General features: G+C 43.1%; 1 protein-coding gene across 1 annotated transcript in view; it reads left to right on the top strand.

Annotated features, from left to right (window-relative positions):
• The window catches only part of SNTG2 (syntrophin gamma 2), a 452,341-nt gene extending 440,406 nt beyond the window's left edge, over positions 1-11,935 (top strand). Inside the window, exons 17-18 of the mRNA XM_074947749.1 lie at positions 10,579-10,626; positions 11,804-11,935. Coding sequence (XP_074803850.1) covers positions 10,579-10,626; positions 11,804-11,935 — 180 coding nt within the window. The remainder of the gene's footprint in view (positions 1-10,578; positions 10,627-11,803) is intronic.
• Positions 11,936-12,269: the final 334 nt, after the last annotated feature.

The raw sequence follows: 12,269 nt of genomic DNA, 5'->3' as shown, positions 1-12,269 counted from the left end.
TCTTTGATATGAGAGGCCTTAACAATATACGTTGTTTTTCGTGCTGGTTTGTGGATATTGGGACAGATCCTGCATGCCTTTCCTATTTATATTTAAATGGGAAAATGCCTGATATCAGGTGGCCAGGTGCAGGAAGCGGTAAGGGCCAAGGGATGTGCTGGCCGCCGCTTCCCGCAGCCCTCATTGGCCTGGGACGGCGAACCGCGGCCAATGAGATCCGCAATCAACTGAATTTGTGGATGCGGCAGGTAAACAAACCGGCCCGGCCCACCTCGGGGCTTACCCTGGTGGGCCGCGTGCCAAACATTGCCAATCCCTGGATAAGAGTAAGACCACAGTATAAAATGAGAAAGTTTGTAAGGAATTTGCTCTTTTCTAAGGTCCGTATGCTGCATTTGGTCTCTGTGTAGAATGCTCATTAATGTCACTGAGGGCTGAACATGTGGATTAGAACAGTGTGTCTCTCCAGGGCTTTTAACAGCACGCTCAGGGACTGATCCAAAACCTATTAAAGTCAACCAGAGTCTTTCCATTGACTTCAGTGGAGTTTGGATCAAATCCTAAAATCCTTGAAGACAGTTTTTGTATGTTATGTGATGTAGCTTGCAAACATTATAATTCAAGTTTAAAGCTTTTGTTTGGCTGGAGATGGGAACTGTTATATTAAAGGCTATATTATAATACAGAAAAAACATGACCATGCACTTCATTTTAGTTGGATGTGGGTGGCGGGGGGAACAAATAAACAATAAAAGATATAAACAACAATATTTCTTCTCTCTTGGTGTTTATATCCAGTTGAGATACTGATTAATAATTTACATCTACTGTACATAAAATGTGTATTTAGAAAACTTATTTCCATATATTCTCCATATCTGTCAGGCAAGACAGAAAAAATACTTTGTGCTTCTGATATATAAAAAAAAATCAGAATAAGGATTATGTGGGTTTACTTTCTTCAAAGGATTTTAACCAACACTTTACACTTTGTTTTTCTTTCACAAGAAGATCTAATTTTGCGTGTGAAACTTGAATGAATATTTTATCAGCTAGCTGTCATTTATCACCAATTACAACAAAGTGAACACTTTAGTTAAGTTCGTTCTTTCAGGGTAATTTCTGAACTAATATTTCTTCATCTATTGACTAGCCACATGTGAAAGCAGGATCCTGAAAGATTCTTGCCTCTTCCTTTTTAAAAATAACGTGAATATTTTAACCAGCTATAAATAATTTTTAAAAAACAGCACAGTCAGCCCGTCAGCAGTTCCACTGCTATATTGGCTGTACGTATGTGTGTTCATAACTTTACTGCTTTTACTATAGGGCAGAAGTGATTTTTGTCTTGGAAATGTTACCTTTTCCTTGCTAATAGCATAGACGAGGAGGCAATTTGAGCTGTTCTTGATATTAGCGGCTACAGAGGAGGTAAATCTTGGTGGGGCTTTCACCTCGCCCATTGTAGGTTGCCAGGCTGCACTGCGGTGAACATAGGCTACACTTGTTCCATATGTATAGCAAGGGATGCCTCTCAGCATGCTCCCCATAGTGCCTTTCAGCATGCTCCTGATTCATGTCCTATAGAGGTATACTGGCTCCAGACACCATTGCTAAAGGTATGCACCTCTTCCTTCTCCCTATCATAATGCAAACTTTTAAGAAGTACAAATGAGTCCTGAACAACTGAGTCTCCAGAGGCCTGATTTTCAAGTGCTCAGCACCCACAGCTGGGTTTTAGATCCTTTAAAACTGGGCTGTTTCCCAACCATGTTAACCCAAGAGGCCCAACTTGTTTGGCACCAGTAAGTCTTTTTCTCTGGGAGCCTGTGACAGTAGGTGATTAAAGTTACTCTAAGACAGCTTCTTCATGCAAAAGAACCATTGATTTGTCAAAAGGAGAATCTAGGAAAAATGTGTTAAAACAATAAGGAGTCCTATACATTTTATTTTCCTAAGTTTAGCCCCTCTGTGCATAGCTCAGCTAGGTCCAGTTTATTCCTATCTGGTTTGGGAGAGCCAGCTTGCTTACTGCAGTTCCTGTGTGTCTCTGTCTGCCGGAGTCTCATCACTAGCCACTGTTGCTGCCAGCCCACTCCTTCCCTCCCACTTTCTTCCCTAAGCTAGCATCTTTAAGGTTTTAGCATACCCTTTGATCGCACATTTGGGTCTGGGAAGAATACCAGTCTAGCTGGAGTCAGGTAGGGAGCATTCCCCTGTTGGGATTCCCTTCGAGACCTCTTTCCACTCGGCTTCCCAAGAACTCAGGTCTGTCTTTTTAGCCTACTGACCTTACTTAGGATTTACTTATCTTACCTAGGGTATGTTTACACTACAAAATTAGGTTGATTTTATAGAAGTCGATTTGTAGAAACCTATTTTATACAGTCGATTCAGTATGTCCACACTAAGCGCATTAAGTCGGCGGAGTGCATCCTCACTACCATGGCTAGCATCGACTTAAAGAGCGGTGCACTGTGGGTAGCTATCCCACAGTTCCAACAGTCTCTACTGCCCATTGAAATTCTGAGTTAAGCTCCCAATGCCTGTTAGGGCAAAAACATTGTTCCAGGTGGTTTTGGGTACATGTTGTCAGGTCCTGCTCCCTCCCTCCCTCCCTCCATGAAAGCAATGGCAGAAAATCGTTTTGCGCCTTTTTTCCTGAGTTACCCGTGCAGACGCCATACCACGGCAAGCATGGAGCCTGCTCAGCTCACCATCACCGTATGTCTCCTTGGTGCTGCTGGCAGATGTGGTACTGCATTGCTACACAGCAGCAGCTCCTTGCCTTTGCGGCAGACAGTGCAGTAGAACTAATAGCCATTGTACGTCTCCTGGGTGCTCCTGGCAGACCTCAGTGAGGTTGATCAGGGGCACATGGACAGACATGGCTAGTCTCCTCTTAGAGCACTGAATGTGATCCAGAGACTCCAAGTCATTCTCTTCTTTAAGTTTCATTTCATGGGGATTCAGTCCTGCCTGGAATATCATGCAAGCTGGAGGCTTCTGCCTCAGGCTGCTCTCCCAGTCAGCAGCACCGTGCGGTCACACCTAGCCTACCCCTTGCTCCCATGGCTCATGAAGCCTGTACAGTAGTAAGGAGCAGTTCAACTATAGGCTGAGCAAGTGCAGAATGGTGGTAGAATGTGCCTTTGGACGTTTAAAAGCTCGCTGGCGCTGTTTGATGACTAGGTCAGACCTCAGCGCAACCAACATTCCCATTGTTATTGCTGCTTGCTGTGTGCTCCATAATATCTGTGAGAGTAAGGGGGAGACGTTTATGGAGGGGTGGGAGGTTGAGGCAAATTGCCTGGCATCCAATTTTGAGCAGCCAGACACCAGGGCGATTAGAAGAGCACAGCAAGGCATGCTGCACATCAGAGAGGCTTTGAAAACCAGTTTCATGACTGGCCAGGCTTTGCTGTGACAGTTGTGTGTGTTTCTCCTTGATGAAAATCCACCCCCTTTGTTGATTTTAATTTCCTGTAAGCCAACCACCCTCCCCGCTTTAAAATAAAGTAACTATTGTTTTGAAACCATGCATTCTTTCTTTATTAATTAAAAAAATGAAATAACAGACAAGGTAGCCCAGATGGGGTGGGGAGGAGGGAAGGACAAGGCTACATTGTTCTTTGTAGTCACACTAAAAATCAAACTGTTTGAATGACTGCCTTCTGTTGCTTGGGCCATCCTCTGGAGTGGAGTGGCTGGATGCCTGGAGTTTCCTCCCACCCCCACGTTCTTGGGCGTCTGGGTGAGGAGGCTATGGAACATGGCGAGGAGGTGAGGCGGTTATACAGTGGATGCAGCAGGAGTCTGTGCTCTTGTTGGCTTTCCTGAAGCTCCAACAGACGCTTCATCATGTCCATTTGCTCCCCCATTAGCCTCAGCATCACGACCTGCCTCCACTCTTCCTGCTCACTTAATTCTTTCCTGGCCTCTGCCACTGAATGCCTCCATGCATTAAGCTGTGCCCTATCAGTGCGGGAGGACTGCATGAGCTCGGAAAACATATAATCGCAAGTGTGTTTTTTTCGCCTTCTAATCTGCGATAACCTCAGGGACGGGGATGATAGGGGGAGCGTAGAAACATTCTATGCTCTACGATTCTGAGGGGGACTGCATGGTCATCTGTACTGCTGAATTCGCCATGCTGACCAAACAGGAAATGAAATTCAAAAGTTCCTGGGGCTTTTCCTGTGTACCTGGATAGTGCATCAGAGTTCAAAGTGCTGTCCAGAGTGGTCACAATGGAGCACTCTGGGATAGCTCCTGGAGGCCAATACCGTTGATTTGCATCTGCAGTACCCCAAATTCGACCCAGCAAGGTCGATTTTAGCGCTACTCCCCTCGTTGGGGAGTACAGAAGTAGATTTTAAGAGCCCTTTAGATTGATGGAACAGGGTTGGTTGTGTGGACGCAGTCATTTTTAAATCGACCTAACATGGAAAAATTCGACCTAACCCCGTAGGTAGACCAGGCCTTAGCACAAACACTCTGTTTTCAGCCTAATGATACATTTACCTCCCCAATCCTATCTTCAAAAGAATAAGTTCTCCCCCACCCCCGTGTGTTTAATTACTCATGTCAGGACAGGCCTACCTATATCCCCCAGTTAATAGTTTTCCCCTTTGTTTCCTCAGAGACTCTTGCTGCCTTTGCTATTGTTTCATTTCCCGTTAGCTTCCCCCAACAGCCTCTTTTGATTTAATTCTGTGCATTCGGGCAGCAGACTATCACACAGGTAAACTGAGATGCATATGATATTTATAAAAAATAATTAACTTAACTCTCTCATTCTCCATAATTATCCTTTAATTTTTATAGTTATCATGGTTCAAGGTAAGCTATACCAATGATCCCTCTCTCTGTCTTTCCTTGGACACCCCCACTTTTAGACTGGATCTCCATAGTACAGTACCTCTGTTCACCAACACTGTCTCCTCATCAGGGCCAGCTGGGTTTTGGCCTCTGTGATAGATTTCCCTCTGAGTGATGCAGCCACAATGAAAATGCAGTGACAGCAAACAGGTTGTTCAAAGAAAAGTATTACTTAGTTGTCTGCAGAAACACAACAGAGAGGAAAAGGCTTAAACCAACAAAATGCCTGTACACACATTATCTGACCTAAACCTTAGTTTTTCCTTGGAAGTTTAGGCACGTCCCAGTAGTCCCAGGCAGTATTGGAGCTGGATGAAACAGATTGCATCCCTTGCAGCCTGTGTCTCTATCTCAGTCTGACCCTCACTCAGTGTCTATCCTTGAGTTCACAGGAAGTCTTTTATCCATTTCAAAGTTCCTTTGTCGGTTGGTGGGACCTCTGAATCTGGTCAATCTGGTTTATGCATCTCATCAGAGGGATCAGAAATAGACTTTCAGCAGTGGATTCATTTTATTGTCCATTAAATATTGGCCATTGAGTTAGTCTTTCTTTGTCTTCCTGGAAAGGAATAAATCTCCTGGGCTAAGGCCATGTACACACTACAAACTTATTTGACTTAAGTTATGTTGGCATAAAACTGCTTCAGTTAGTATATTGCTTGTGTGCTTGCATACTTAACTCCTTGTGTTGGCATTGCACGTAATCAGCAGGAGTGCTTGTGTCAATGCACAGTGCAATGCACCCTGGGTAGGTATCCCAGCATGCAACTCACCATCATCTGGCGTAAGCTCTTTTGGGAAATGTATGGAATGTGTGATGGGGCAGAAATAAGTTGTTGAGGGGTGACTGGGAGCCAGGGGTCAAATGCCCATCATAAAACTTTCTCCATCCCATAATGCCATCCATCTCCCATAATTGTTGTGCCTTTTTCAAAAAATCCCACAAAACTGCACAGCACTTCTCACTACCCACACAGCAAGGAGCCCACACAGCTCTGCACTATTATCATGAGTGTTGCAAAAACAGGATGAATGATCCTTGGGTATTTGCACAGCCACAGAAAAAACCGCAGCAGTGGGAGACATGATGATTTCCTGGAGGACAGATTTCTATGGGACACGGTGAAAACCAATTCAAGGTTGTTGGTGGTGTTTATGGAGCAGCTGCAGATGATGGAACACCATTTCTGGGTCCAAGAAACAAGCACTGACTGGTGGGATTGCTTCATAATGCAGTTTTGGGACAACAAGCAGTGGCTGCAGAACTTTTGGGTGTGAAAGACCACATTTCTGGATCTGTGTGCCAAGTTCACCACAGTCCTCCAGCTCAGGGACACCAGAATGAGAGCTGCACTGACTGTGGAGAAGCACACTATGGAAGCTTGCAATGCCAGAATGTTACCATTCGGTGGGAAATCATTTTGGAGTTGGAAAATCCACAGTAAGCATGCGAGTATGCAGGGCCATTAATTGACTCCTGATACACAGGACTGTGACTCTCGTAATGTGCAGAACATAGCGGAGCATGTGCAGAGTGGGGTTCCTGAACTACGATGGGGCAATGGTTGGTACACATAGCCCTATTTTGGCACCAGACCATCTTGCCACAGAGTACATCATGGTAATGCAAGTGTTGGTGGATCACCAAGGATGCGTCACCAACATCAGTGTGGGCTGGTGAGGGAAGTTGCATGATGCTTGCATCTTAAAGAACATGGGACTGTTCAGAAAGCAATAAGCAGGAACATTTTTTCCCGACAAGTGGACTACCATTGGCTATGTTGACATGCCAATAGTGATCCTGCATCACCCCGGCTATACCTTGCTCCCCTGGCTCATGAAGCCGTACACCAGCCACCTTCACAGCACTAGGGAAACATCCACCTACTGGCTCAGCAGGTGAAGAATATGGTAGAATATGGTTTTGGTAGATTAAAGGGATGCTGGCACTGTTTACTCACAAGATTGGATCTCTGGGAGAAAAATATCCCAATGGTTACAGCTGTCTGTGGTGTTCAGCGTAATGTCTGTGAGGCAAAGAGAAAAAAGTTGCCACTGGGGTGAAGGGGGCAGGTGGAACAGCTGTCTGCTGAGTTCAAACAGCCAGACACTAGGGCTATTAGAAGAACTCGACACGGAGCTATGTGGCTGAGGGAGGCCTTGAAATAATCCTTTAACAGTCAGGCAGTGGTGTGATGGACTGTGCTCTACCTGGCCCTGAAGTTTTGGGGGCTGTTAGGAATCGTGTGGTGCTTGGTGTACATTTATGAATATAACGCTGTCTGTTAATACATCTGTTAATTTTGAGGTTCTTGTATATTTATAATTATTACGCCATCTATGTCACTGATCCTATGAGTTCTGTCACCGTGTAGAATAACAAGTAGTGAGTGCTGTCAGTTGCACTAAGCATTCTGCAGCATATGTTGTTAAGCAATAAAGATGAATTATTTACCATAAAGAGATTTTTATGGCATACCAAAGTCAGTGTAAGAAACAACATGCAATTCATTAAAAAACACATACAACGAAAACTTCTGAAATAAATTAATGGAATAGAACTTAACAAGGGGAAAGAACTTTCCTTTCCATTTCAGTTCCTTTTGGCTACACATACAGCAAGCCTGGTTTTCTCAGGTCAGTGAATGTGAAGCTATGATCATCCTTACTGTCCCCCAAGGTGGAGTGCTATGGTTATGGATGCAGCCCCTGAAGCCACATGGAATGTTTTGGGTGTAGGGAAGTGCTAAAATGGAGTTCTTCATTGACTGCAAAAGAAGACGAGCCCGTGATTTTTGAAGTGTAGCTCAACTAGAGTTTGCAGTATCTGTGTTTGCTGCTGAAGAAGCCAAATTATGTCCTGATGCATCTCTCTCTCCTTTTCCTGCTGGGACTCTTGGGCCTTCTATCTGGTCTTTCCTTCTCCATATTGTCTGAAATATTCACCTTCCTGGCCCTCTGTTCACAGTCCAATGAAGCACTGGCTTTCAGAATCTCACTGAACATATCCTCACATCTGCTCATCTTTCTTCTCTTTATCATGGTCGGGTGTTCCGCAGATGTGGAGGGGATGGCCCGTCAAGGCTGTAACAGCAACAGTTACAGATAAAATACCCAGAGGTATCATTGTCTGTATACTCACCACTGAAAGTGAAAGTTAAGTTTCAGAACTCCCTTCCCTTGCTCCCCGAAAGATTTAAACAAGACATGCTTGTGGACATTTCAGTCCTGTAGAGTGCCTGTGTACAGCACTACTCTCCAGTCCCAGCCATGGTGAGTATTGTCCAGCAGGGATGAGGGGAACGAGGAGAGAATTGTTTGGTTGCATGAAACAATAAAATTTTGTCCCCTAAGCCCATGGGTTCGAGTGCAGGGCAGTGTCACTGAGCACTGGCACTATTTTTCACAGGCACTGGTGATTTTAGCTGGTATCTCACTTCTGAGGGTAACAAAGGAATAGAGAGGACAGCTGCTACTGACATCTCAAAGCTGCCTGGGTCCACCTGCAGCTAGCCTGTTTACTGAAATGGTGCCTGCTGAATCGCGGATTGGTGAAAGAAGGAAGAAGGCTGCCATCCCTAGAAATCTTCAGGAGAGGACTGCAGAGTACTTCCATGAAAGTTTCATTGAGATCTCTCGAGAGGATTCAAGTGCCATCCCTGTGTTACATAAACAAACAGCTCCTCTTGGCCTCCTTGGCTAACTCTACATGGGAATGAAAAGCAGATGATAGCTCTACCTCTGTTTATTGTACAACTACCTCTTCCAGTACAAATGAAGTAACAAAAAGTCAATAGCTGTGTCCTGTTAAGTTGGGTTGGACGCCATCTGTACATTTAAACATTGTAATGGGAAATGCATTCACATGCTTACCCGTGTTCCTTCCCCTGCATCAGGCTTGCCCATGCTCAGCTGCCAGCACTGACTAGACTGTGGTGGAGTCTTGAACACATGCTGGCTCATAGGATGACTGGATCCTCCAGTCATGTCCAGCATCCTTCGCCTCCTCTTCCTGCTCCTCCTCCACCTCACTGTTCACTGCGGGGCTCTGTGTCTTTGGCTCCTTGGAGGAATCATGGTGCTCTTCAGGGCACTGGTGGGGCCTCTGCCAAGCATCGCATGCAGATCATAATAAAAGTCTGCGGTTTGGCTTCATATTGACTGTTGGCTTCCCTGGCCTTGTGGTATGCCTGTGGTAGTTCTTTTGCTTTCTCGCAGCACTGCTGCTGATTCCTGTTGTACCTCTTCACCTGCATCCCCTGTGCAATCTGCTTGTTAATGTCTATGTTTCTACAGCTGGTCCATAGCTGTGCCTGTGCAGCCTCCTCTCCCCACAGGCCCAAGAGATCCAATACCTCTTGTCTACTTCAGGCAGGAGTGCATTTAGAGTGGGGAGTTGGCATGGCTGGTTGGGCAGTTGCACACAAGGGAGAGCTGCAAGATGTGCTCGCAAAGCTGGGCAATGAGAAAGGAATTTCAAAAGTATGCAAGGTTTTTAAAAGGGATGGGGGTGGTTTGTGGTCTCCCTGACCCCTGGGCAGTGGAGTTCACAACTGTGGCCAAAGCAGTCAGTGTCAGGCATTGTGGGACAGCTGCTGGAGGACTGTTAGAATCTATAGGTTGCACAATATCCACACTTGCACTGCATCAAACACTGTACTTCAGTCATGGCTCAATGCCGTTTGGGGAGGTGGTGTTACTGTGTTGCCATAATGGGGCACTTACGTCCATGGGAAATAAATTTAAGTATAGACACGTGCAGAAACAAGTCGACATAAGGCTACTTACCTCAGCCTACCTTTGTAGTGTAGACAAGGCCTAAGTTAACTCATATTAACCACATAGCAGACATGTTATAGTAATCATATAGACAGAAATAAATATATTTATAAAAGAAATACAGCTATCTCCCCCATTCTATAAACAAATGTGCTATGCTGTGTAGTACATTAGTATTACAGAGTGTGAGAGGTTTACGTGGGCAATTGTCTCTTTATCTTTGGCTGCCAAGGACATCAAGCTAAGTATCTCAAGCTAAAAAGTCGATAAAATGGAGCTGCTGAAAAGAAACAAAAAGTCTTAGAATCTGAGCAAAGTTGTTACAAGAGAATTGGAAATACAATAGTTGCAGCAAATGGAAAAATCAGACATAAGGACAATGAAATATACAGAGAAAAAACCTGATCCTTCTGCATCTAGGAAAAAAACTATGCTGGGAAATAATCCCTTCAAATTCTAATAGTCTTTCATTCTAGTACTTTGTATCTAAAAATAGATGAGATGTAAACCAAGGTTCTGATAAACTGTGTCCAGCTGAAGAAGTGGGTTTTCTAGCCACGAAAGCTTATGCACAAATAAACCGATTAGTCTTTAAGGTGCCACCAGACTCCTTGTTGTTTCTATTAAAAATCCTGTATCGGCGTTAATCACGGTAGGATCAACCCTGGTGTCTTAGTCAAATTCCAAGTATTTTTGGCTTATCTACAATTCTCTTTGCAGTTTCAGCTGGATATGGGGTTCTTTGTTCAGTTTTGAGTAGCTGTGTCATGCTGCTGTGCTTCCAGAATTGGAGAAGCGGTCCTTATATATAAAGTACTGTACGAACAGCATTGGGATGCTTAAAGTCAAAAATTCTGTAAATGTATGATCATTGTCTTTCTCAATGATGTTAATATGAAAATTTATGTTCATTTTCAGAAAGCGCTACTTGGCAAGCTTGGGCCTGATCCTGCAGCCCTTACTCATGTGAGTAATCCTCACTCAAATGAGTATTTCCATTGACCTCAATAGGACTGCTTGGGTGAGTAAGGACTAATTGTGTGAATAAGGGTTGCAGAATCGAATGGCTGGGAATTTAACAATTTTTTTCTTAGTTTGTGAAAACTCTAGAGAAATGCTCTGTCATACAGAGAAACAGCTCCTGCCCAATAAATGTATGTTCTTCAATGGTGAAGTGCTCTAATAACTAGTTTTTTCCAGAACACAGCCTTGAGTTTCAAATATACTATTTGAAGCAATTTGGTTTAGAAGAGATCATAAAATACTATTACGGCAAACGCATATGTCCAGTGCTTTGAATTATAGCAGCGTAAAGGATATACTTTGTAACTAAGCATGCTTAGTAAATGTCCTGTTGAAAAGGAATGTTTCCGCTCAAAATGAAAAACATCCCCACGGTTTATTTGCCAGGTTGACACTTTATAGATTACAGTATCCTGTAAATTGACCTATTTTTAAGCTATATTCCTCTACCAGAATATCATCCCTTTACTGGCTGGTAGCAATTGGAGAAAGAAGTGATATAAGGACAAAAAGTAAGGTATGAGTTCCTAAAAGTAGGAGGAAATTTATGAGAGAGGATGAGAAGCAACTCTGACTTACACACAGAGCCAGAGTTTATGTGACCCATCACTTTTTTAAGCAAGCAGTATTAATATACATCTTCCCAAATTTTGTACGCCTATCAAACCACTCTAAAATAGACTGTAATACTTAGGAATTACATAGAAAACATCAGGTGAAGTTCTTTCCAGACTTATACATCGTGAATGTTGTATTCACTGTGAAAATTTCCATCCGTTTATGGTCACCCTTCCATAACAAATTCAGTCAGATACACACAAATCCACTGTTGCTTTATAAATGCAAACTAAATAGTCTATTTCAGTTGTCATGCTGTGTAAAATGCAAAATAAATAAATAAATAAATAAACAGCATAAAGAATGAAAAGTAAATTGTCATAATTCAAGTGTTGTTAGTAAACCAGGTAAGAGAAAATTTTTAACCTTACTGTTCCATTTAAAGTTCCAGATTTTCATGTAAATAACACTGTTATTTGCTAACCTGTCTTTTTCTCACTTTACTTAAAATGATAGGATCCCTAATGATTCACCTCTATTTTTCTTTTACTTCCTCTTTCAGGAACTTGAATTCCAGGATCTGACAGCAGTTTTACACTGTATTCACTCCTTTATAGCAGCAAAGGTGGCATCACTGGATCCAGCATTTATAGACAGCCAGAGCATTGCAAGAAAATACATGTACAGTAACTGAAATCCAATTCTGTGTTGTGATTATTGCAAATAAAGTATTTTCTTAAAGAAATTAGTTATTTCATGCACAATATTGCAATTCTGTGTGATTTTATAAGGAGCCCATAGTTGCGCTATCAATAAAAATGCGACTAGGTTTCATATTTTGTTCATCATTGTTAAATCTCATGAGTTAACAAACATTAATTCAGCCTGAGTCAGTTTGTTTTCCATAACATTAATCTAAATCCCGGAATGAAAATGTTCATAGCATAATATTCCCAATGTTGTTTTGATTTTTTTCTGAGAAGTTGCATCATGATGTAAAAATGGGGACCAAGATTTGCCAGCTGTGT

The sequence above is a fragment of the Natator depressus genome, chromosome 3 (assembly GCF_965152275.1).
Source record: "Natator depressus isolate rNatDep1 chromosome 3, rNatDep2.hap1, whole genome shotgun sequence".
In the NCBI taxonomy this organism is placed as follows: Eukaryota; Metazoa; Chordata; order Testudines; family Cheloniidae; genus Natator; species Natator depressus.
This window is presented reverse-complemented; position numbering and strand designations above follow the sequence as displayed.